The 26,372-nt window shown below is 41.7% G+C and overlaps 1 protein-coding gene across 5 annotated transcripts in view; it reads left to right on the top strand.

Moving 5' to 3' along the window:
- The window catches only part of ABCB4 (ATP binding cassette subfamily B member 4), a 71,500-nt gene extending 46,578 nt beyond the window's left edge, over positions 1–24,922 (top strand). For 3 of the 5 annotated variants that reach the window (XM_040472757.1, XM_040472760.1, XM_040472761.1), the window contains 12 exons: positions 739–885; positions 2,987–3,091; positions 5,148–5,225; positions 6,570–6,653; positions 7,765–7,968; positions 12,628–12,728; positions 14,305–14,445; positions 18,028–18,184; positions 19,677–19,874; positions 20,847–21,053; positions 24,066–24,212; positions 24,663–24,922. In XM_040472757.1, coding sequence (XP_040328691.1) covers positions 739–885; positions 2,987–3,091; positions 5,148–5,225; positions 6,570–6,653; positions 7,765–7,968; positions 12,628–12,728; positions 14,305–14,445; positions 18,028–18,184; positions 19,677–19,874; positions 20,847–21,053; positions 24,066–24,212; positions 24,663–24,869 — 1,776 coding nt within the window. In that variant the 3' untranslated portion in view covers positions 24,870–24,922. Of the gene's footprint in view, positions 1–738; positions 886–2,986; positions 3,092–5,147; positions 5,226–6,569; positions 6,654–7,764; positions 7,969–12,627; positions 12,729–14,304; positions 14,446–18,027; positions 18,185–19,676; positions 19,875–20,534; positions 20,659–20,813; positions 21,054–24,065; positions 24,213–24,662 lie in introns of those variants that run through there. The other 2 variants (XM_040472759.1, XM_040472758.1) reach the window with 2 other exon arrangements.
- Positions 24,923–26,372: the final 1,450 nt, after the last annotated feature.

Here is a 26,372-nt window from a genome sequence, read left to right on the forward strand (position 1 = left end):
GAGTCTGCTTCAGATTCTGTCTCCCTCTTTCTCTGCCACTTCCCCGCTCACAGTCTCTCTGTCTCTCAAAAAATGAATAAAAATGTTAAAAAAATTAAAAAAAAAAAAGACCTAGTCTTCACCTTAAAAAAAAAAACCAACATATTAAAAAACAAGGCTTGGAAATAAATAAATGGGGGAAAAATGCAAAATAAGCTAAGCTTTGAAATAGGAGAAGCCAAGGAACAGTGATAAAAGAAAAGGGGCATAGTTAATTTGGTTTTGTGAGTTAGGAACACGTCACGGAAAAAGGCAGCACTGGACAGGGTTCTGGGGGTAAGGAGACCAGGTCCAGGTTCATAATGGTATCCCACATTTATAAGGACATTTATCCATGTTTTCATGGGTATTATCTCATTTAACCCCAACATCATCCCTGTGTTGAGTTGGGACAAGATTCTAGAGCATTTTGTGCCCAGGTCCTGCCTCTCCTCCCTCTGCTGGGCTAGTCACATCATGAAGACTGCTTCTTGAGTGAACAGCTCTTACCTTATGTAATCAGTGGACACTGTTAACATTTGATAACAGACCGTCTTACTCTCTAGGAGACTGGTGTGGACTGGTTATTCTCAGCACCTAGTTTGGAAGTTCTTTGAGGACAATGCTGTGTCTTTGTCTACAAACTCTGGTGGTAACTGTTGTGTTATGACCAGTTTGTCCTGATACATAGATGTGTATGTGTGTATGTGTGTGTTATAGGATGAAAATGTGCCACCAGTGTCTTTTCTGAAGATCTTGAAGCTGAATAAAACAGAATGGCCCTACTTCGTGGTGGGAATAGCATGTGCCATTGCCAATGGGGCCCTTCAGCCGGCATTTGCAATCATGTTCTCAGAAATGCTAGCGGTAAGTTTGAAACCATCATGTAGTAGTTTGAATTAAATGCGTTCTCGGGGCACCTGGGTGCCTCAGTTAAGCATCCAACTCTGTATTTTGGCTGAAGTCATGATCTCACGGTCTGTGAGTTTGAGCCCCACACGTTGATGGTGCAGAGCCTATTTGGAATTCTCTCTCTCTACCCTTTCCCCGCTTGCATGCTTTCTCTCTCTCAAAATAAGTAAGCTTGAGGGGCGCCTGGGTGGTGCAGTCGGTTAAGCGTCCGACTTCAGCCAGGTCACGATCTCGCGGTCTGTGAGTTCGAGCCCCGCGTCGGGCTCTGGGCTGATGGCTCAGAGCCTGGAGCCTGTTTCCGATTCTGTGTCTCCCTCTCTCTCTGCCCCTCCCCCGTTCATGCTCTGTCTCTCTCTGTCCCCAAAATAAATAAAACGTTGAAAAAAAAAATTAAAAAAAAAAATAAGTAAGCTTGAAAAAAAATAAAAATTAATAAAAATTAAAAATCCGTTTTTGTGCCGACCTCCCCACTGGGTCCATTTTGGAGTAAGCTGAAGTTTTTAATTCCCCTTTGAGGAAAGACACAAGGCAAAAGAAAAGTTGGCCTTTCAAACGATTCCAAGTTATGATACTAATGAAATTGTAAGTTATAAAATCACTAACAGAGGCTTTTAATTAGCTCTTCATTGAGGTGAAGACAGTATTCCTTTTCCCAATTGAGGAGAGCAGGTGCAGGCTCCAGGAAGGCTGGGAGGAGGTGAAGGACAGGCTCAAGTCCCAGCCCCCAAGGACCAAGCGCTGGGCACAGACCGGCCTCGCCATTTCCTGGCTGTGCATACGTGGACTGGGTGCTGCCCTTGTCGGTCCCCAGTTCCTTCATGTATAAAGTAATCCTGCCTCACAGGCTGGCTGAGGATGGAAAGAGATGCTACAGATAACTACAAGGGGAGTGTTTAAGAGTGTCTGCCTCAGAGTGAGTATTCAAAAACTAACAGCAAGTACATCATTGTTTTAGCAATCCTTCCCTGGCCTGAAGAGTCTAAGAAAACTCATAGTATCTAATCCAACTTCCTTGGGGAACATTTAGAGAAAGTTATCAGAAACATCTAAGGCTCCATTACACCCACCACTTATATTGTATAATCTTAGTCAACCCCTAACATTATTGCAGAGACTTTCTTGTTAAGATAAATTCTTCTTCATCATGTTATAAGTTTATTGTACTTGTGACATGGGACGTTGGTCTCCAATTAAGAGCACAAGCCAAAACAGTAGTAAATTAGAAAGGACCCTTCAAATGTTTTAAAATTAGCAAATAAAGCAATCCCTAGCTCTCTTGCAATTTAAGAGCTGTGCAGACTGTATTTCTATTTTGGGGCCTCTCCTACATGCCAAATGGTGTCCTGGGCACCAGAGATAAAGCAGAAAATAAACCAAGCCCTGCCCTCAAACAATTTACTTTCTGTTGGGACAAACACAGAACACACAAACAAAACACAAACACGTAGCGTGTCAGGGGACAGCAAGTCTTTTAAAGGCAGGGCCTGGCAGCAGGGGGCTGGAGGTGGAGGTGCTGTTTGATGTTAATTGGTCAGGAGCAGGCAGAGCCCCTGTGGGGCAGGGGTGCAGGGCTGGGGCCAGGCAGGCACCAGTTGGGGCAGAGGGAACAGCAGTGCAGAGGAAGAGGAACAAACACCAAAATGTGCAACCACACACAATCCAGATGCAGTGTTTCTTCTCATGTTAATTACCACGTGACCCTCAAGTTCTGGGAGATGGGAAGTAGCATCGTGGTCCCCAAGGGCCTGGGGAGTGGGTATGGTGAGGTTCCTGTTTCACGGGTGCAGAGTTGCAATCTGAGATGATGAAAAAGTTCTGGAGATGGGTAGTGGTGAAGGTTGCATGATACGACACAGTGAATGTATCTTATGCCTCTGAATCGTACGCTTAAAAATGGTTACGATGGCAAAGTTTTTATTGTAGGTATTTTACAATTTAAAATAAAACCCCACATGTTCAAAGCCCAGTTTTTAAACTGTAATGCTGAAGCCATTATTAGGGGACGAGTGAAGAGAATCATGTAATCCAAGTGGGCATTTTAAATGTTCTTTTGTAGGTTTTTGGACCAGGGGATGATGAAGTAAAGCAGTGGAAATGCAACATGTTCTCGTTGCTTTTTTTAGGTCTGGGAATTATTTCTTTTTTTACTTTCTTCCTTCAGGTAGGTACCTATGATTTCATCTTCTCGTAAGTCTACCTTCTATTAGAGAATATAAACTATTAGGTTTTATTATCTATTAATATACATTAATTATCAATTAAAACCTAATGGAACTTTTGAATCTTAAATTGAAATGAATTGCAAACATAGTCTGTGCATCTCTTTCAGAGGGCAGTGTCCTGAGCAGAAGGAATAGAGACTTTGCTATGTTCTAAATTATATTATGTCCCAGGTTTGCCCACAGCAGACATTCATTACAAAGGAAAAAAGAGACTTGAATTCATAAGAGAACATAAGTACCAGTTAAACTCATTATAAACTAGAAAAAAAATCAGTACACCAGTATATTCTCTTTTTTGCTATTACTTTTGGTACCATTTCAAGCAACTTCTCTGATCTTTTCCTTCTTAACAGATGAACTCTGTGTAAGAACATCTATAATACTGCATTTATATATTGTAAAGCTGGGCAAAATGAACTAAAAAGCCTGTTCTGTTTGTACTTTTCTACCTAGATTTACTAAATTTCTTTTGTCTCTGTAACTCAGCACCACACAGGCTTTTCCAATACAATCCAGTAAGTCAGCAAAATGAGGTTTCCTAGTCTTGTCCACTATGCTTGTCTTCTGTCATTGTTGAGCCAATGGTAAAAGTAAGCCAAGCTTTTTATTTGGAAATCATTGACCTACTGGTAGCAACGCAGTGATGCAATCCATCCCAGGCCCTGGTGTGTTAGGGAGTGGGGATAGTTTTAGAAACGTATTTTATATACTGTGGGAACAGTGGGATGACGAATAGAACTGCAGTGCCCACATTGGCCTTGAGCGCTGTGCCGGCCGAAGAAGGAGGAGACCGCGGTAGCCCAGGCTTGGACTCCTGGGGCAGACTCATCCCCAGGTACTGATCACGTACTCTCCTGGCTTAATAAAGACTCCTGATGTGTCCTCCCAGAGCATTCTCTGCACACCTACACCAAAGCTCTGTGTGCCTGGAGGTCTCACCCAGCCCAGCGGTAGACATCTGTGCTGCTCTTCCATTTGAACATGGCATAATTGAGAGAGGAATTTTCTGGCAAGGCCGCTTGAGGAGGAAGAATAGCCTAATTGTTCCCCCAATCTGAGAACAGGTGGAGCTGTGACAGAGAACCAGCAAACTTGTGTGGAACTTGATAGTACAGACCTCCTCCTTCCCTCTACGCTACACAAGACAGAATGTGTTCCTGCATGGAGTTTTGTTACTTGTGCTTCCGGTGGTTTAAAGTATCAGGAACATGCCAAAAGTTGTAATTCTATATGATACTGTGCTTACTGAGATGCCCTTGAAAGTTGGGGAAAGGAAACACGTTTAGAATGTTTCAGAAGCCAGGGTGTCTGCGTGGCTCAGTCGGTTAAGCATCTGACTATTGATTCCAGCTCAGGCCACTTTCTCACAGTTTATGGGTTCTAGTCCCATGTTGGACTCCATACTGACAGTGCGGAACCTGCTTGGGATTCTCTATCTCTCCCTCTCTGCCACTCCCCTGCTCACGTGCTTGCGTGCTTTCTCTCTTTCAAAAATAAATTACTAAAAAAAAATTTTTTTTTCAACGTTTATTTATTTTTGGGACAGAGAGAGAGCATCAACAGGGGAGGGGCAGAGAGAGAGGGAGACACAGAATCCGAAACAGGCTCCAGGCTCTGAGCCATCAGCCCAGAGCCCGACGCGGGGCTCGAACTCACGGACCGCGAGATCGTGACCTGGCTGAAGTCGGACGCTTAACCGACTGCGCCACCCAGGCGCCCCAAAAAAATTTTTTTTAAAGAATGTTTCAGAAGCCATAACTGGACATTTGTAAGGTTTTTGGTCTCAGGATTCTTTTGTATGTTAATGACTGGGCAAGTACATGAATTTGAAATTCGGACTTGGAATTAATGTTTGGTCATAGACTTTTGTTACCTGAATAGTGGACTAATGTATGTGTAATGTAAAAACTAATATGAGTATACCCACTTGGGTCAAATACTACCAATCATCAAAAGGGACAACAGCTTTTTTTTTTTTTTTTTTTTTTTAACCAGGGCTTCACTTTGGGGAAAGCTGGTGAGATCCTCACCACAAGGCTTCGGTTAATGGCTTTTAAAGCAATGCTAAGACAGGTAGGTGTGTGCACTGGAGAATGCCTTCTGCTCAGATTTCTTAAATTCACAGCCTCTTTCTGTCGTTTGGGTGTGTGTAGTTCATGACCATGCCCACCTACCCCATCCATGCTTTCTTGCAGGGACTGGGAAGGGCCCTACCAGTTGTCCTGGTCTTTCAATATCCAAAGACTTTTCAGGAATTTCATGGGAGTATGCTTAATTTAGGTAGCTTTTTGAGCTTATTTTGTAACTGTCTCTATCCATATGTATACTGTCATTTTTAAGGACCTGTATCTCTTCTCTGGATTCTATGCAGGCCCAAGCTAGGAATCTGAGACCCCAAGATATCTTGAAACAAAGGAGAAGGTGGTTAGTAGGATTCATGTGCCACAACTGACTGTGCTAACTATACATTTTCCCAAATGTTGGTAACTGAGTTTCGGTTTTGTCTTGAGCTCTGTTTTCATATTAATTCACGTGTTGATTCACTCAGTCATTACCAACTATGAGCCCCTGTGCTATTAGCCGGGACTATAAAATGCATTATGTGCCCTCTTGAGAAGTCCACAGTCTTAGTGCAGGACATATGGGGAAATGTGCTTATATGAATTCTCTGTTTTTAGGGAGGAGGCTTAAGAGAAAGGGCCAGAATATTATCCATGCACTTGACAGGAAGTGATTATATCCGTGCTCACAAAAAAGCCCATAGCAGGTATCCTATTTAGAGCAGGTCTGAGTTGAGAAACGTTTTTTGCAGTATCTTTTCAGTGTTGCTATGTGGGGAAGATGATTTGCTGTGAAACTCACATGCTATGGATGAGTGTAGGCTGCGGTTAAAATCTTATCTAACGTACACTTTTTCAATTTTTGGTTAAAGAAACCAAACCAAACCAAACACGGTGAGGAAGCAGGGCTGATTTTCTTCTGCTTAGGAGTTACAGGAGCTGTGTTGAGCACCACTCCATCCCATCTATGCAGTACATCACCTCAGCAGGGAGGAGGTGTCTGCAGTGCATGGGGTAAGGATGGAGTGGTGAAATGTGCCCACCTGTGCCCACCCCCTCAGGTGCAGCTGACGGGGAACACAGCTGCAGCTAGAGAAGCCCTACCCCACTCCCGGCCCCCAGATCAGCTGTGCTTTCCCGGCCACAGCAGGGCAGCCTGGAGCAGGGGTCCTAATGGACCCCAAGGGTGTGTGTTCCTGTCAGGGACCGCAGCTCCGCACTGCATGTCCACTCTCCCCTGACTCCGGGGCCACATTAGGTATGGGTATTTCCAGCATTGAAGGTTTTGGAGGTTTCATCTACTTTTCTTGGCTCGTTTTAATTTGGAACTAATTTAAAGGTGTGCTTTGTGCCACAGGACATGAGCTGGTTTGATGATCATAAAAACAGTACCGGTGCCCTTTCTACAAGACTTGCAACTGATGCCTCCCAGGTCCAAGGAGTATGTAGACTGCATTCTACTCTTTTTCTTTACTGTGGTTTTGAATACAAATATGGCATAGCTGCATCGGTGATGCAGCTGGAAATAACAGAAAACTCAAACCTAAACAATAAAGAGGAAAGTTGGACTTCAGGGTTGATTGATCCATTGACTCAAAGCCATCATGAAGGACATGTGTGCCCTTCTGTGTGTATGTGTGTGTATGTGTGTGTAGTTCTGTGTGTGCGTGTGCCCTCTGTGTGTTGTATGTTCTGTGTGTGTGTGTGCCCTCTGTATGTGTGTGATTTTGTGTGTGGCTCTGTGTGTGTGACTCTGAGTGGCTTTCAGTCCTCCAAGATGGCTTTATCCTAACGCTCCTTTCCTCGTGGTGGTAAGATGGTTGCCAGCAACAAACAGGAGGGTCCAGTGAGAGAGCGCCCACCTGTACCTCAACCAGCAAACAACCACCTTCCCTTAAATCTAATTAAGGCTAATTTGGGTTATCTGCCCAACCCTTAGCAATAACTGTCTCTGGGGACGGCCGCATCTCCTTGGTGTAGGTCCCTACCCTTGGAGCTGAGGCCTTTTTCTTTGAAGCTTCCTGCTCCTACACAATGCAGAAGCAGTGGGAGAGCCACCTGCCACATCCTGAACACCAGCCCTCCTTTTCTGAGCCTACACACAGTAATTCATCCGATGTATGCTTTCTGGTGGGTCGTCTGTTAGGACACGTACACTTCGTAACAGATGGTTTCTTGAGGTATATAAATTCCCCTCTTACACATTTGCAGCAAAGGGTTCTCCAAATGACCAGAGTAAGCTGGGGTTTTCTCTCTAAATGTTGCTTTTGTGCAAGAGTGCCTATGCCCCACATCCTATCCCCAGGGCAGAGCAGCTGATGGCCTGGTTCTGTAAGGCTGAATCCAGGTGGGAAGGACAGGAATGAGAATTGAGGGGCATGACCAAAAAAAGAACTGCAGAGCCTCATGAGTTAGGCACAGGTGTTGTGGGTTTATTGCAATGAAAGGGAGCAAATGTAAGCCAGACCCACAACCCTCTCCTCATTCTGAACTGGAAGCCTGTGGGATTTGCAGCTTAAAACACAGCTCCCTCTTTTCTTTTGCTCTTCCAGGCCACGGGGACCAGGCTGGCTTTAATCGCACAGAATGCAGCTAACCTTGGAACTGGTATCGTCATATCGTTTATCTACGGTTGGCAATTGACCCTTTTGCTATTATCAGTTGTTCCAATTATTGCTTTATCAGGAATCGTTGAAATGAAAATGTTGGCCGGAAATGCCAAAAGAGATAAAAAAGAACTGGAAACTGCTGGAAAGGTGGGTCAAATAAGGCTTCAGTTAGTGTAAGTATTGTTTTTAGGCATGTATTGTTTTATCAGGAATCGTTGAAATGAAAATGTTGGCCGGAAATGCCAAAAGAGATAAAAACTGGAAACTGCTGGAAAGGTGGGTCCAATAAGGCTTCAGTTAGTGTAAGTATTGTTTTTAGACATGTATTTTATTTGAGTTATTCCAACATGCATGTTTTGATAATTAAATGTGCTTGATACAAGTGAATAACTGTCAACACTGCATGAAAAAGTTTATCTGTAATAATGCCTATAATCTGACAATGGGATCATTAATATAAGGGTCTTAGCCTGTAGAAAAGCACTTTATGTGTGGTTCTTATAAAGAATTTCTGAATATCTGAAGTCTGTTTTGCCTTTTACTTCATAACCTGATGCCATTGTTGAAATAAATATCACCTCTATTTTACACAGGAGGAGTCCTTAGGGCAGAGAGCGTAAACGCATTGTTTAAGTTAGTAATTTGCTGGTGCATAGGGGAGCAGTCTTTTCTTCTTGACTGTGATTTCTATAATTAAGGTGGGTGGCCACCAGATGGCAGTAATGCTTTGATTTGTGCTTCCAACTATCCTGGCAATTGGGCAAATATTTACTTGGGCCCTTGCTATGTACCAATTACTGTGTTTATGCACCAACTCATCACATTCTTAGAGTAATTCTATGAAGCAGGCACTAACGTTATCCTGATTTTATAAATGAGGAACTTGAGAAACTAGATAAAGGGGTTGGCTGGGATTCAAGTTCTGGTCTAATTTCAAAGCCCTTTAGTATGTGGTCCCTATGTATTGAAATGTGTCTAAATCTACATCTAAACATTTTACTCACATGTATATGCTTTTAAATATTTAAATATAGATTATAGCCAGGAATATTTTTATTTATGTCAGTATTATCCTCTATTGAAAGATGAGGAGGGGAGGGGCGCCTGGGTGGCGCAGTCGGTTAAGCGTCCGACTTCAGCCAGGTCACGATCTTGCGGTCCGTGAGTTCGAGCCCGGTGTCGGGCTCTGGGCTGATGGCTCAGAGCCTGGAGCCTGTTTCCGATTCTGTGTCTCCCTCTCTCTCTGCCCCTCCCCTGTTCATGCTCTGTCTCTCTCTGTCCCAAAAATAAATAAACGTTGAAAAAAAAATTAAAAAAAAAAAAGAAAGATGAGGAGGGAAAACAGATAAGTAGAAATTGTGATCTAGTTTCTACAGCACCACACTTTACACAGCCCTTTCAACCATATTACTGCGACTGGCTTTCACTCTGGTTATGCGAGGGGGGTAAATAGTATGGCCATGTTACAGGGAAGAAAGTATTCAGAGGGTCAGTGACTTGTTCCAGATGTATGTCACCTAAGGTATGAGATTAAAATTCCCTGCAAGCATATTTGCACTAACCCACTAATGTCCAAGGAAACCATTTCTGTTTGTCTCTTAACCCACATCAGCTGTAGCTCAGTGTCATGTTGACATCACCCCTGGGTCTCCTTCAGAATGCTTCATTCTTCAGCCCACATCCTCTCCTGGAGCCACTAGGACATTTTATAGTTCTGAGACTTGAGAAGCCCTGGGTGTTCAAAGTGCTTGAAGATTCTCTTGGCTGCTGGTTGTGTATATTTTAAGGCATCACCTCCTGGACTTGTGTTTGGCACAACTAACTGCTGAAAAAAACTCTAGTTTTTATTTCCCTTTTCCCCGAACCCTGTTTCTTCCACGTTTCAGAAGGGAAAATTGTCAGTAGGTAGAATGAAGGTCAAGTTTTCTTAGACTAGTTACATGAAAGAAAACATCTCGAATCTAGTTAAGCTAATAGTTTTCACTCTATTGAAAATGACTAGGAACACTGAAAGGTATCAGGAGGAGGGCAGTTAGAAATGACCTTATGGCAAATGAAAGATAACCTCTTGGATTATTAGTCTCCGTCTTGGTAGTCACTGTGTATGATACAGGAGAAGATCCCCAACTTCTCTGGTCCTCACTTTATACTTTAATGAACTGAGAAATTTGATCCAATAATGTCCCTTCTTTCTTCCAGCTAATACTCTCATTCTAGGAACCAGATAATAACCTGGAATGTCCAGTCTGAAGTTATTTTTAATAACCAGTTAAACCTAATAAGGTTTTTTAAAATTTTTTTTTCAACGTTTATTTATTTTTGGGACAGAGAGAGACAGAGCATGAACGGGGGAGGGGCAGAGAGAGAGGGAGACACAGAATCGGAAACAGGCTCCAGGCTCTGGGCCATCAGCCCAGAGCCCGACGCGGGGCTCGAACTCACAGACCGCGAGATCGTGACCTGGCTGAAGTCGGACGCTTAACCGACTGCGCCACCCAGGCGCCCCAATAAGGTTTTTTTTTAAATATAATGTGAGTGGGGCACCTGGGGGGCTCTGTCGGTTGAGCATCAGACTCTTGATTTCTATGCAGGTAATGATCTCGTGGTTGTGGGACTGAGTCCTGTGTCAGGCTCCGCACTAAACCTAGAGCCTGCTTAAGATTCTCTCTCCCTCTCCATCTGCCCCTAGCTCTCTCTCTCAAAAAAAAAAAAAAAAAAAAAAAAGCTGTGTGTGTATATATTTATAATGTGAGAAACTAGAAATTTTAGATGTTGTTAGCAATGAGTCATAATTCAATTTTGTTTACTTAGTTAACTCAACACAGAATGAGGGTTAGAAAAAAGGTCCTGGAACACCCCCGCCCCCCATCCCCATCACAGTTTTTTGGTTGTGGGTTGTTTTTGTTTGTTTGTTTTTTTTCCCCCCCACAAAAATAAAAGCTCTTACTAACCTGGGTATAGATTAATCATGGTTAACTACATCAGGATTTGGGATCCATTTCCATTTTCATTTTTCAAAAAGGGCTTGGTAATGAGGATGTTGACTCTTTGGCTGGTAAAGAGGTGGGGAGAGGCTGCATTTAATCCTCCTGACAAGGGCCCTGCCTAATGACTGAAATTATAGCCCCGCTGAACCAAGCCTAGCCCATGACCAGAAAATCAAGAGGTGAGTGTGAAGTAATTAACAACTAGCTTCTCCTTGTGTAAATTACAAAGCAGGGCAAGCAGTAAGCATGACGGGTTACGAATGCAGACACGGAATTCTTGCCTACTTTTCAACTCTGGAGCCTCAGCAAGTTAGTGACTTCTCTGTGCCCCAGTTCCCACATCTACAAAAACAGGAAAATACTGATCTCACAGGGTTGGTGTGAGGCTAAATGGGAGCCTGTCAGTTAAGTAAAGGAATACCTGGCACATAGCAAAAGCTCACAAAGCAAGTATTCTCTAATCTGGCTATCATTACCACTAGATTTTTCATTTCTAATTAAAGATAAAAGGTCATTCAGCCTAAAATATCAAATATCTTGCCTTCATCTGGTTGCAGAGAACTGATGTAAAAATCTTAAATCTGATCAAACAAAAACATAAACTCTTATGCTCTTTGTGTTAATAGTTTAGATGAGCCACCTGTGGAACTATGCTTTATTTGTTTTCAAATGTTTCTTTGTTTTTGAGAGAGAGAGAGAGAGAGAGAGAGAGAGAGAGAGAGAGCGCGCGCGCGCGCGCGCAGGAGGAGGAGGGGCAGACAGAGAGGGAGACAGAGGACCTGAAGCAGGCTCTGCACTGACAGCAGAGAGCCCAATAGAGGACTCAGACTCAGGAACCGTGAGATTGTAACCTGAGTCCAGGTCAGACCCTTAGACCCTTAACGGGCTAAGCCACCCAGGTGTCCCTGGAACTATGCTTTAAACTAAGTCACAGACCATTAACATTAGTCAAGGGTGGTTTGGCTATAAAAGTCAAAAAACTGCTTTGACTGGCTTGGGTAGAAAGGGTTTTGAGATAAAGAGGGAAGTTGGGGGATACAGATGGATTATATTACTGTAAAATCACCACCAGGTCCTCTGTTAGAGCCACAAGCTCCATGGTGTCTGAGTCTCTTTATACCTTTGTTCCCTTCCTCCCCTGCTGAATATTCAGACCAGCTTCCTCCACATACCCAGTGTGGCCCCCCCACATGGAGACCTTCATCTCTGAATCCACAGGACATCCTGGGTCAAGCAGTGGCCTCCAAGTCTAGTAAACCTATCCATCTGGTGTCTGTCCCTAGTTTAAGCAGGGACTTAAGGCAGAGTTATGTTGTTTACAATCGGGATCTTCGTTCCAGTTGTGAGTGACCAGTTTCTCTAGGGATATGTGCATGGAGGAAATGACCGGCCCCTTCAGTGGGCCCTTATAAATTCCATAGCGTAATGCTAGGACCCTCTCTTTTAGGGCCCTACCCTGTAAAGAAAGCAAAGCCACAAAAGGCTGTGACTAAAACCAGTCAAGTAACTGACTGCTGGCAGGGCTGCAAATAAAAACCGGTTTCTGGTGTCGAGACCAGTATGTTTGCTCTAAGCTTGTCAGTCTCCCTGGACATCTGAAGACTTGCCCACCAAGTCTTACAAGATTTGCTTTTAAGATGTCCAGTTTTGTCAGAGTTCATCTTGAAGAACACCTTATGCCATTGCTGTCAAAACTGAAGAAATTAAAAACCTGTCAACAAAATGTTGAGGATTCTTTTGACAGAGCCCTAAAGTGTATATTTTTCATTATCCAAAAATGAAAGCCCCACTTCTCATCAAGATCTGTTCTATGTTACAGATTGCGACGGAAGCAATAGAAAATATTAGGACAGTTGTGTCCTTAACCCAGGAAAGAAAATTTGAGTCGATGTACGTTGAAAAATTGTATGGAGCTTACAGGTAATGAGCATATGTGACTGTTGCTAAGAAACTACTGCTTTGCTGAGGTTTATTGTTCCCAAAAGATAATAAAAATTGTGCTCAAACAACAATAGAACTGGAAGGATGATATTTTCTCAGTATCTCACTGAAAGTAAGTAGCTTTTTGCGCTATAGGATTGGATTTTTACATCTTGTAGAAAAAATAGGTGTGTTCTCCAAGACCTAAATGACACAGAGGTCTGTGCAAACAAATGTTCCTTAGTGTAGGCAACTCAGACACCCAGTGTAGGCGTTTAAGGATCAATATTATTTCAGGGAATTCCTCAAACTTTTATTTTCTTGGAACTGTGTAGACTGAACTAAAGATGAGACTTACTTGGTTAGACTATTCCATTTGTTCTCTGGATGAGGACCAGACCCAACCTACTCTGAAAACACACGTCTCCTGTCTCACTAGTTCTTACTCGAGCAGTTTAAGAAACTCAGTGGCACTATTTGCCACTGGTTTCCAACCAGACAAGGCCTAGTTTTATAAATGAATATATTTTAAAACTAACAAAAATGAAAACAACTTACAGTACAACTTTGTAGACGAGAACAATAGTTCGAACGCTTATAAATTTGAAATGGGAGAATTGAAATTCTCATTCTATCTCCTTAGTTATGTACACCTCATGAAGTAATTTTTCTCTCCATTTGATGCTTGACATATACGTGTATGTGCCATTACCTAAGACTTACGGTTAATTTGAATTGCAAGGGAATTAAGGAAGAATTCATTTTCAATTTGATTATAATTTAAAGATTGAATAGCATTGTAAATTGTTGAGTAATTTTACATATTGACCGTGCTCACAGGATATAAGTTAAAATATCCAAATCAGTAATATTTTCAATTTTCCCGTCTTTCCAAATGACTTCCTATTTTAATCTAGGAGAAAATAAATTACTGTTCTTTTGGAGGATTTAGAATACTGACGTATATATAATAAAGTAGCTATACTGATAAAGGATAGCATGTGGTCTAATTAGAAATGGTGTGAAACACATTGTATTGGGGCTGGTGGGATCTAGCTCAGGGAGGAGCTTCTGATGGGTGTCTGCATAAACCTCAGTGACCCTACTTGTCTGAATCTGAAATGTGAATTTTGACGTATGAGGCTATACCTTGTCATTATTAGAAGGCAAGATAGTAATGAAGAAATTGCATTGAGACCATTCCAACTTTAGTCCTAACTTTACATCCTCCACATTTTTGATAAAACAGTCATATTTATATCATAGGGGTTGAATATCTGATTGACTAGATACTAACATTTAATAATATCAGCACCTCTCATTTGAACAACCAATAATGAGGTGCTTTGCTAGACATTTATATTTGTTTAATCCTCAAAAGAATTCTGCATCATGCTGTTTATTCCCATTATACAAATTGGAAAACGTGATGATACACAGAGAGATTGTCACTCACTCAAACTAATAAAACTGGAGTCAGAATATAAACCCAGCCTTAGAAGCTGTTGCTCTTTCTGTGACAAAGTGCTAAGAGAGGCCAAAGAGAGGGTTATGAATATACTAACTTGCCTTTCAGGAATTCTGTGCAGAAGGCACACGTCTATGGAATTACTTTTAGTATTTCACAAGCATTTATGTATTTTTCCTATGCCGGTTGTTTTCGATTTGGTGCGTATCTCATCGTGAACGGACACATGCGCTTCAGAGATGTTATTCTGTAAGTAAACTTAAAAATAGATTATACTAGGGGCGCCTGGGTGGCGCAGTCGGTTAAGCGTCCGACTTCAGCCAGGTCACGATCTCGCGGTCTGTGAGTTCGAGCCCCGTGTCAGGCTCTGGGCTGATGGCTCAGAGCCTGGAGCCTGTTTCTGATTCTGTGTCTCCCTCTCTCTTTGACCCTCCCCCGTTCATGCTCTGTCTCTCTCTGTCCCAAAAATAAATAAAGGTTGAAAAAAAAAATAAAAAAAAAAAAGATTATTCTAGGGGTGCCTGGGTGGCTCAGTCGGTTGGGTGACCGACTTCGGCTCAGGTCATGATCTCACACTCCGTGAGTTCAAGCCCTGCGTCGGGCTCTGTGCTGACAGCTTAGAGCCTGGAGCCTGTTTCAGATTCCGTATCTCCCTCTCTCTCTGACCCTCCCCCATTCATGCTCTCTCTCTGTCTCAAAAATAAATAAATGTAAGGAAAAAAAGTAAAAAAAAAAATTAAAAAAAAGATTATTCTATAAAAAGGTTTTAGAAAAAGGTTTTAGTAGGTCTATGTAAAGTTTGGGAATAGAAAAAAAAACACGTGCTCTAAAATGAGGTCAGAGAGTTGAATCTGCCACAGAAATCTGATCTTGATAATACTCCAAGTACAATTTAAACATCCGAGTTGAACTAAAATGAACCAAGCTCCTAAAAATGATCATATACCAGAATTGTAGTAATACACAGAACTCCAGTCAAGAGGAGAGCGAGTGTAGGCAGAAATAAATTGTAATGAGAAAATCGCTGGTTACCATGGACTCAAAACAGAGGGTTAAATAGCTTGCTGTTGATCTGCAACCAAAGATGGCATTGATAATGGGATGGGAATGCTTAACTGAAATCTGGCAGAGCCTTGTTCCCCTGACTAGGCCTGGGATGACCTTGCCAGCATTGCCTCGTAGCCTCTCCTTTTTTCTCGGTTTCCAAGGCTAACCAGTGGTCTTCCTAACGGATGCATTCCTCTTTTCAAAATATGCTAAATACATTCAATTAGGTTGCATTCTTGTTTTGCCAAAGGGAAGCCATTCTTTTTAAGATCACTGGGCGTATTTCTGCTCTAATGGGTTGATTTTAAAGTAGTAGTAGTGAGCAGCCTTTTTTCTGAACAGGGTCAAGACAAGGAAAGCGTTTTCATCCAAAATTAAAATAACTATGAAAAAAGGTATATATAATGTTCATAGCTTTCAGGATCCCAGCAGGAAACAGATGCTCCTTCAAAGCGGTAACTAAGAGTTTGCTAAAGGGTCTGTTTATAAAGGTGTGAGAAGAGTTAAGGTAAGCACTACCCAGGAAAGCTGTGAACACCCCAGCAGTTTGCAGCTAGGAACCAACCACTGAGAGCCTCAGCCTAAAGGGCCAGAGGAGGGGGAGAATCTCAGAACCCCGCATAGGGGGGCGTCTGTGGTCCCTGATGGAGGGACACCAACAACACAAGAACCTAACCAGACAGAGCCAATACCCTGGCCTCACACTCCTCCAGCCCTCCCTTCCCCTGCTGTTGCCTTTCATGGCCAAACCCCGTCAAAAGCCAGAGGACAAGAAAAACCTTTTGATGCCATCCATGAAGGTCAGCCTCTCAGGCAGGAAGTGAGATGGTACAAGATGGGGGGTGGGGGTGAGGTGGAGAGCAGAAAGTGGTTGGAGAGGCACAAATGGCAATATCCAGCTCTGGGAATTACAACTTAGAGTACTTTTATTTTCTAGAAGAGCATCACTGAGAAAATTGGCCCTGCTTTTTTGTTTCTACTGATGAGGGAATATGAGTCAGGCTAGCCCAAGCTAGCCCCCCCCCCCCCCCCCACCCAGTCCCCAGGTGGGATCTGTGTGATACTCCTTGGACACTCCTGGCTACCCAAGAACAAAGGAAAAGGGTTTAAGTGCTTGCCATGGTAGTGTGGGAAACTAAAGCAAATGAAAAATTAAATTCCCTTACGGCCCTCAGCCCATTGACCAGTCCTTGAAACTGGCAGAGTGACCTCCCTCCAGGAGCTGAGCTGCTTAGATTATGACACTTTGTTAGGGGCAAAAGAGAACCTTAGCTTATTATCCCAACCTCAAGGATCCTGTAATTCTACTTCCTTTATCTCAATTGCCTCAGGATATATGCTGGCAATCATACTCCAAGCTTATGCCCCCCCTCCCCAGTATACATTTGAAGGGCCTCATGGCTGGGGTTTTATTAAATGGTAAAAAATGGCATTTTCCTAGCAACAGCTAGCCCTTCAAGGTCCTGGAAACCTTGCTTCCAAAATTCCTTAGAGACTTACTCTCTCCCTGACCCCTTCCCAACCTGAGGGTATATAATGATTTACCCGTCAAGACCCCATACCATACAGCTCTTACCCATGCATGGGTCGTGTCCCCATGCTTTATTAAAATCACCTTTTTGTACCAAAGACATCTTCAAGAATTCTTTCTTGGTCGTTGGCTCTGCACCAGCCCACCATCCCCCCAAAACTTCATCACTACCATTAATAAATTAAATTCTGGATAATTGGAAGACAGCTTTTTAATCTTCAATGCTAAAGCTAATTTATAGGCTATATCAGAAAGCTAGGCAGCAACATGCTGGTTCATTACTATTTTAAAATTTAGTTTTTGGTAACCAAACTTACCCAGTATTTAAGGGAAAGCCTTATTACACCCACCATTCCTGCCCCCCATGTACTTAAAACATAGTTTGATACCTTAGATTTAGAAGTTTGGGACATGAAAGTTTTTAAAAATTTTTTTAAGTATTGCTAGATAAAAATTTTCCTCCCCTCCCCTTTTTCTAGGGAAGCTCTGATGTCAGAAGTAAATAGTTCTGTGGCGATACAGATCTCAGAATCTTTAGCCCTTCCTAAAAGATACTATAATGTATTATCATTCTTCAAAGAGAAGATCATTGGAAAATAGAACTTTAGGGCAGTTGTTTTTCTGAGGGTAGTGCCAATAGTTAGCTGAATTGTAAGAGAAAACCTAGTTCTAGTAAAAGAGCTTATTTTCCCTAACAAAATTTCTTTAACTACAGTGATTAATACTGTTTGGGAGCCTAGAAGAAACTACCAACTGGAAGTCAGGGCCAGCAATTCAATAGGAAACATCCTTTCTTGTTGGAGGCTGATCACACCTGCCCCCAAACCCCCCCCCCGGGGGCGCCCCCCCCCCCCCCCGCCGCCACCCTCCCACCCCCCCAGCCACCCTCCCACCACCCCCCAGCACTCTGTATGTACTTCATTCAGTTCCCTCAGGTCTAAAAAGGGTATAACTAGTCACTAAAAGTACTTGAGGTCACAGTCAGATTCAGTTATAAGCCACTTCCTGAAAAAGAAAAACCGTGGCAAGTTACATCAATTTTTGCTTCTCCTCTAGATGTCCTTTGTTAGTGGAATTTCATGGAAATGTGTGTAGTGGTCTTGTGGTGGGGTCGGGGGGGAGGCAGGGATCAGTGAAGGGGTACCCAAGGGAGTAAAGAAAATCAATACTAGTAAGCAGTATGTCTTTGGACTTTGAAATATCACAGAGCTAATTATAGAAACTAAGGTTTTCATTCCTCTCCTTCCTTCCAGGGTTTTTACAGCGATTGTGTTTGGTGCTGTAGCCCTAGGACACGCTAGCTCCTTTGCTCCGGACTATGCAAAATCCAAGCTGTCTGCAGCCCACTTATTCATGCTGCTTGAAAGGCAACCTCTGATTGACAGCTACAGTAAAGAGGGCCTGAGGCCTGTGAGTTCTCCGTTGCCTGATGAATGCTTGCTTAATTTTTCCGAAAGGTTTGATGTCTGCTAGATTATAACCGCAGGATATGTTTGTAATGATTCTATCAGCCTGTTTTAGCTTACTCTGGGATATTTACAGGGCTAATATTTGGCCTACATCCTTAACAGTTTAACATTTCATAAGAGGTTTCAAGGATTCTGAAATAGAGTACACTGAAAGTAAAGAAAGAGGAGCCTGGGCTCAGTGAGTGGAGCATGCGGCTCTTGATCTTGAGGTGGTGAGTTCAAGCCCCATGTTGGGCATAGACCTTACTTAAAAAAATTTTTTTTTAATCTTGAAAAGCTGAAACCTCCTGTATCGAATGAAAAGTCATAATAATGAAATTTAAAAAAAAATTAAAATACTCCATCAAGAACTAAGTAATTCCCATGAAAACTGTTAGTTATTTCTGCATGAAGGTCTATGCATGTAATTCTATGGGTAAATGCAAATAGCAATTGTGCTGGGGTGCCTGGCTGGCTCAGTGGATATAGCATACAACTCTTTATCTCAGGATTGTGAGTTCAGGCCCCATGTTGGGTAGAGAGATAACTTAAAAAATACAATCTTTAAAAAATATTAAAAAGAGCAATTGGGCTTTAATCACATTTTGTAATGACAGTGTTAAATTGGTAAGAAGGCTCCTTCATTCACATTAAGAGTAATAATGCTATACTGTCTCCAAAGTTAATTCAAATTTAGATCTGAATGTTCGTTGTAGGACATGAGCTGCTGTACATTATAATGCACAAGCAGCAGTGTGGGGAAAGAAATGAGGAGTTAGTTTTTCTGGGACTTTATCATGGATGTCACCTGCTGAGAAAATGGCTGTGCCCCACGAATGAGATAAAGAGGTGGCCAGGGGGTACCCTGGGTGGCTCAGTTAAGTGTCTTGATTCTTGATTTCAGCTCAGGTCATGATCTCAGTGTTCATGAGTTTTAGCCCCACATTGGGCTCTCTTGCTGTCAGTGTAAAACCCTCTTGGGAGTCTCTGTCCCCACCCCTCTCTCTGCCCCTCCTTCTCTCTCTCTCTCTCTCTCACAAAAAGTAAAAAAAAAAAAAAAAAAAAAAAGGTGCCAGGGTTGGAGGCCAGGGCTGTCCACCGACACCTTACTCAGACACTGCACTGAATGCCCAAGCCTTTGAGCCTTTGGCCACTGGCTTGGCTCTAGCCTCAGAATCCTCATCTGGGAAAGCTAAATAGTTATCTAAATGAACCAGAAATTGAGTTTAGAGAACAAGTCTTTCTAATGTGACTCTAACTTTTACCCCATTCTCCTATCTTCATTTTATGTAACAACAACTTGCTTTCAGCAATAACCAGTGCCAACACTTAAACTGAATATGAATTTTATGTCTTTCTATTTTGTCTTTGCTAAAGTTGCTGTGAAAGACTTGTAATAATTATCAGACCAATTATAATAGCAACATTAAACTTTGGTGTTGTTTTGTTTTTAGGATAAGTTGGAAGGAAATGTGACATTTAATAAAGTCCTGTTCAACTATCCCACTCGACCAGATACCCCAGTGCTTCGGGGGCTGAGCCTGGAGGTGAAAAAGGGCCAGACGCTGGCCCTGGTGGGCAGCAGTGGCTGCGGGAAGAGCACGGTGGTCCAGCTCCTTGAGCGGTTCTACGACCCAATGGCCGGAACAGTGGTGAGCACACTTTCTTAATTTTTTAACGTGATTTAAGGCTTTACTTCAAGTGGCTGATAAACCAGTATTCTTGTAATGGAAAAAAATGTGGCAAATAAAGGCCTATAATCCTATTTGGTGTGATGACCACATTCTATAAACCTCAAACTGGCACCCCTAGATGAGGAGATGGGAACAATAGGGTAACAATAGCTTGACTACACTGTGTAGGTATTCTGTACTAATACTCTGGTGGGAATATCTTTATTTATGGAGAGGTCAAGACTAAATGTACTTGTTTCTATTCCCTCACCCAGAAGGTTACTGCATTCTCAGCTAATATATCACAAGACTTCTCTAGAAGCACTGCGCCTCCTGCTTAAAAAAAATCACCACCACCAAAACCATATTCGCAAAGACAGTGTCCTTTGAACGTGTTTTATGTAGTATTGAACTCTTGTCCTTAGTGCCATCAGAAAGAGAAATGGGAGAAATTTAAGGCTGGTAGTTCTCAGGGAAAGAGTGGTAGAGGTAGGACAGGAAATACCCAACTTTCAGAAACTGGGGCCACATACTTACCAGCTTTTTTAACTGGTCCACCCAGAAGAGGGGAGTAAAGTCAAGTTGAAAGGTTGGAGTCATTCCAGGAACAGCAGATATGAGTAGGACACCTAATTGCAGACTTCTAGAGGCAGAAGGAACACTGGCCTGGAGGAGGGCAGATAAGGATGAAGAGGAATTTGGAAAGACAAGGCCAAATAAGCTACCATTTTGCTGGTGAGATACAGGAAAGGATGGCCTAGTCACCATAAAAATCATTTTGTTGGCCTCCAACAATGTGAGCACCTAGAGGCTGGGAGTCTTGTTACTTCACAGACTGATGATGCCCACATGCAACAATGCTCCAAATGGTAAATCTATTAGTTTATGATTTGGTTTTTTTTTTTTTTTCTTTTTAAGCCCGTCTTATAGTTTGTGGACTTTGGTTTTCAGCTCCTAGATGGTCAAGAGGCAAAGAAACTTAACATCCAGTGGCTCAGAGCCCACCTTGGAATTGTGTCCCAGGAGCCGGTCCTGTTTGACTGCAGCATTGCTGAGAATATTGCCTACGGAGACAACAGCCGGGTGGTGTCACAGGATGAAATTGTGAATGCAGCCAAAGCAGCCAACATCCATCCTTTCATCGAGACCTTACCCCACGTAAGTTAATGCGTCACTTCTTAGGATGAAATCACAGTCAACTGCAAACGGTTTTCATCCTCCAAGCAGTACACAAAGTTACACACCAACAAAATCTTAGAGGAGAATTTATCTCTTTAGTAGCACTGGGACCTTGGACAACACACTGAACTGCATACCGTGTTTCCTTACTGGCAAATGAGAATATTGGTCATCATGTCTAGATCTTATAAATGCAGTGAGAGGCAAATGAGGTGACATTAGCTGCAAACACCGTCTCTCAGGTTGCAAACTGGTGGCTGTGGGCTGCATTCAGATTGCAGTCCTGTTTGATTTATCCCTTATGGTACTTATATTTTTAATGATTTTTGAGGTAAACATGGACATGTGGTTGTAAGGAACAGAGATTTTATGTACCCTTTACCTAGCTGCCTCCAGTGCCATCTTGCCAAACTGTAATATAGTATCACAACCAGGATATTCACTGATAGAACGTGCTCATCTTAGATCCTCTAGTTTTTTTTTTTTTTTTAATTTTTTTTCAACGTTTTTTATTTTATTTTTGGGACAGAGAGAGACAGAGCATGAACAGGGGAGGGGCAGAGAGAGAGGGAGACACAGAATCGGAAGCAGGCTCCAGGCTCCGAGCCATCAGCCCAGAGCCTGACGCGGGGCTCGAACTCACGGACCGCGAGATAGTGACCTGGCTGAAGTCGGACGCTTTAACCGACTGCGCCACTCAGGCGCCCCAAGATCCTCTAGTTTTAGTCGTCATTTGCTTCTGAGTTTAGTTCTCTGCACTGTTACTGCACGTGCAGACGCCTCCCCAGCATCCCTCATGTTGCCCCGTTACAGTCAGGCACCTCTCCCTTTTCTCCTCACTCCACCCAACCTTTGGCCAACCACTAAGTTTTCCATTTCTCTGATTTTCTACCCTAAGAATGCTATATAAGCATGCATAAACTATTAAGATGAGCTTTTTCCACGCAGCATAATACCCGCAAGTTCTTGTTCTCTATAGTTCATGCCTTTTTCTCTCTTTAGTGCCATGCCATCCTGATTAGTAGGACGAGTAAGGTTGCATGGTACGGATATACCAGCTCGTTGAGCCATTCACCTGTTGAAGCCTATCTACGTTGTGTCTAGGTTTTGGCTATTAAAATCTCCTAAGTATTACTGTACAGGTTTTAGCATGAACTGGAGTTTTTATATCTCAGATACACGCCACAAGTGCAGTTGCTGGACCATATGGTAATTGTGTGTTCAGTTTTCTAACAAACTGAACTGTTTTCCAGAGTGTACCATCTTGTGTTCCTACGGCAGGTGTGAATTACAGCTTCTCTGCATCTTTGCCAGCATTTGCTGTTGTAATTCTGGTAGATGTGTAGTAATAACTCATTGTGGTGGGTTTCCTAATGAGAAATGTTGAACATCTTTTTACATACTTACATACTTACTTGGAAATACAGACTGTATTTCCTTTTTGGTGAAATAACTTGTTTTTTTAAATTATTTTCTAATTTGAAAAAAATGTTGAGTTCTGACAGATAGTTACATATTTTAGTTATTAGTCCTTTGTCAAATACATAGTTTGCAAATATTTTGAGCCAATCGATAGCTTATTTCTTCATCCTTTAACAGGGTGGGTCCTATGCAGAGCCAAGTGTTTAATTTTGATAAGGTCCAGTTAATGTTTTCTTTATACACATTGTGCACTTGGTATCAAACAGGGCTATTTCCCTAGCCCCAGGTCTTGAAGAATTTCTCCATTTTTTTTTTTAAGTTTTATATTTTCGGATAAAGTTTTTCTTTACTGTTTCAATTTATTCATTTGGAGAGGGCATTATTCTCTTATTTGCATGGTCCCCAACTCTCCCTTGTTAGCTTATTGTAGCTACTGTGTCTGTAGCCAAAGTGCATTTAAGTCACTATGGATTTAAAAATGAGAAAAAGTTCAGTGGAACAATTTTCTCCAGTAGTTGGTAAAGGTGAGTTGTCCTGCAAAGATTATTTGAAACTCGAAAGTGATGGCAGGGATCATTAATCTTGTGTTTCAGCTAGCATCTCAGGTTCCACTGAATTAAGCTGAAATAAATCTCAACTATTTTTACCTTTTCTCTTCTGCTGTAACTAACAATCACAGTCATACACTGTCAAACCCTCCATGTTGGTTAACCTTACTCACCCTTAACACCTAGTCATGGACCCTCATATAGAATTTGATTAGCAGAAAAGCTAAAGCTTCAGCTCTTTACTGACATTGGACTTGAGGAAATTCACATTACTGCCTAAGCCCTACAGTACTTTTTTGGCCCTTTATTCCTTCTGCTTTCCCCCCCCCCAGCCTAGAATGTTCTTTCTCAAGATGCAGCTTTCCAACTTCTTTCCTTCATGCACAAAGGTTTCTTTCCTTCATGTATCTCTTGTTTGTTCTCCTGCTTTCTCTCCATAGTTGCTATTTGCTGCTTCTGATCTTTCATACCATGTTGAATATATTACTCATTTGGCACCTATTTGACCTTAAATAGAGTGCTGTATAGGTGGCTGATCTCTTCACATTATAAATTCCTTCAGGGTTAACAACAAAAAAAAGCTGCCTCCATTTTTATATTTCTCACAGTTGTTGGTATAACAGGTATTCCATAAATATTTAAGTGAATGAATGAGTTGAAAAGAGAATACACTAGGTTCCATATGAATATTTAACCTTAAAGTTAAAACTCAAATATTTATATTTAACCTTTAAAGACTGCAAAGACATCAGATCAATTGGCATTATGAGAATGGTGGGAACTCAAGAATTTACTGCTCAAATTTCTGTTGCAGAACACTAGTGAGAACTAAAGAACTTTGTTCTAGTTTGATCGTGATTAAGTGGGGGGAAAAATTAAATGGATCACCAAGTAGCTGTTCTGTATTTTTTTCCTGTTAAGCAGAACTGTCAAATGTTGCAAAGTACAAGTTTATTCAGTATACCACGAATCATTTTGGGGGGTTAGGACTTGATTAACTTTACTAATGGTTAACTTGCAGAAATATGAAACAAGAGTGGGAGATAAGGGGACTCAGCTCTCAGGAGGTCAAAAACAGAGGATTGCTATCGCCCGAGCCCTTATCAGACAACCTCAAATCCTACTGTTGGACGAAGCTACATCAGCTCTGGATACTGAAAGTGAAAAGGTGTGGCCTCTGCCCTGATGTTCCATTTATTTGCATAATAGTTTTTGTGCACTATCAACTATGAAAAAAAGTAAACAAATTTTTCCCAAATTTTGTAAAATTATCTGATTTCCTAAACCAAAAATATTCAAAAGAAAAAAGCAGCATACATCACATTTTTAGCACAATAATAAAACAGAAATAAAGGGGGACTAATAAGATAATGAAAAACTAGAAAATAATAAAAGGGAACTATTAAGTAAGAGAACTGGACAGAAAACTTAGATACCTGTGATTTAGTGGGAATCGGTTTTTATTATAATTAAAAAGAAAATACTTTTTAAATGCCATTTATGTAAATTTACATGCATTAAAACCAAAGACTCAAAGATTCAGAGGTGAGAATATAAAAAGTAAAATATTCTTCTGTGATGGTGAAAGTTTAAGGTTTCTGTTCTGATTGATCATTAGATTGTGCAAGAAGCCCTGGACAAAGCCAGAGAAGGCCGCACCTGCATCGTGATCGCTCACCGCCTGTCCACCATCCAGAACGCAGACCTAATAGTGGTGTTTCAGAATGGCAAGGTCAAGGAGCATGGCACACATCAACAGCTGCTGGCTCAGAAAGGCATCTACTTTTCCATGGTCAGTGTCCAGTCTGGGACACAGAACTTATGAACTCTTATTACATCTTAAAAATAGATTCAAATTATAGCTTTCTCTGATTTAAACTAGAAATCGTTTTTTTACAAATAATCATAATTCAGATGTGTCTCATTCCATAAGTTTTAGAACATCTGATTTGCTGCTGATACTATAGCATTGCAAATTCAGGAGTTACAAGTGACACCTATCTTGAGGTATAAAAATGGCGGCCTAGCTGTTGAGTTATCAGAAACATACAGAGAAAAGACAAGTTCAAGTAAAGCTATAGAGCTAACAGCACAGACACAGGGAAACTTCTTACTGTCCTGAATAGCTGGGTAGATGACAGGATAGATTGGAAAATTTTCCAAAGAAAAAGGAAAAAGACATTCATTGTTCCACTGCCTACTGTCTACCTTGGTGAGTTTCTGAACTATTCTTTTGGAAAAAACAAACCTCAGGTCCCCAAAAGAATGGATTCCCAACTTTATCATCAAAGTCTAAGAGAAAATGAGATTCTTACACAAGCTAACTTCACAGGCACACATCTGTTCCTGTAAAATAAAAAATTGAACATTAATTAAAATTTTAACTCCATAAAAATTGCAGTTATCTCAAGGGTAATTTGAAACATTGGAAACAACAATAAAATGCTAGGTTCTCTATTACTTTTTATCACTAATCCTAATTTGCCCAGAATATGTTGAGATAGGGAAAAGAAATCTAGGCAACCTTTGTAACCATACTAAAGGGTTTTTCCTTAATTTCCCATTTGTTTATAATTTACTGAGGCACTATCCATTCTCACCTCTGTCACAGGCTCTTTAGGTAAATAAACTGCCCCAGCTCCGTTCCTCTATCTGTAACAAACCAGATCTTACCAAAGATTTTTTTCACATGGAACCATGTGGGTAGTGGACTAAATTTCAGATTAACCAAGAGAAGAATAGGGCAAGGGGTTCATTACCCAAGTGGTGACTCAAAAGCCTCTGAAAATTTTACTAGTACCAGTCGGGTTGAGACCCAGAAAGCTCTTTGTAAAAAGCATTACAGATGATTTTTACATCAGGCAGGTTAGGGAAAAGTGTTAAAGTAGGACAGAAGAGGTTTCTCTGCAGGAGGTGAATAGTTTCTAAAATACCCAAGTCTTTAGACATTATTCAACAACAGCGAACCAAATGATTCTAAATCCCATGGCAATGTATTCTATAAAATTGTACTAATGAGGAAAAAGGGCCAAAGTACAGAATAGGAGGAAATATGAACTGTTAAGGATGTATCCATTGCTAAAGAAGCCCACTCAAAGAAACAGGGGCCACCTGGGTGGCTCGGATGAGCTTCTGACTTCAGGGCAGGTCATGATCTCACGGTCTGTGGGTTCAAGCCCCACATCGGGCTCTGTGCTGACAGCTCAGAGCCTGGAGCCTGCTTTGGATTCTGTGTCTCCCTCTTTGTTCCTCCCCCACTCATGCTCTCTCTCTCTCCTTCAAAATAAATAAAAACATTCAAAAAACTAAAAAAAAAAAAAAAAAAATG

Source organism: Herpailurus yagouaroundi, unplaced genomic scaffold (genome assembly GCF_014898765.1).
Source record: "Herpailurus yagouaroundi ecotype Mexico unplaced genomic scaffold, PumYag 100, whole genome shotgun sequence".
Lineage (NCBI taxonomy): Eukaryota > Metazoa > Chordata > Mammalia > Carnivora > Felidae > Herpailurus > Herpailurus yagouaroundi.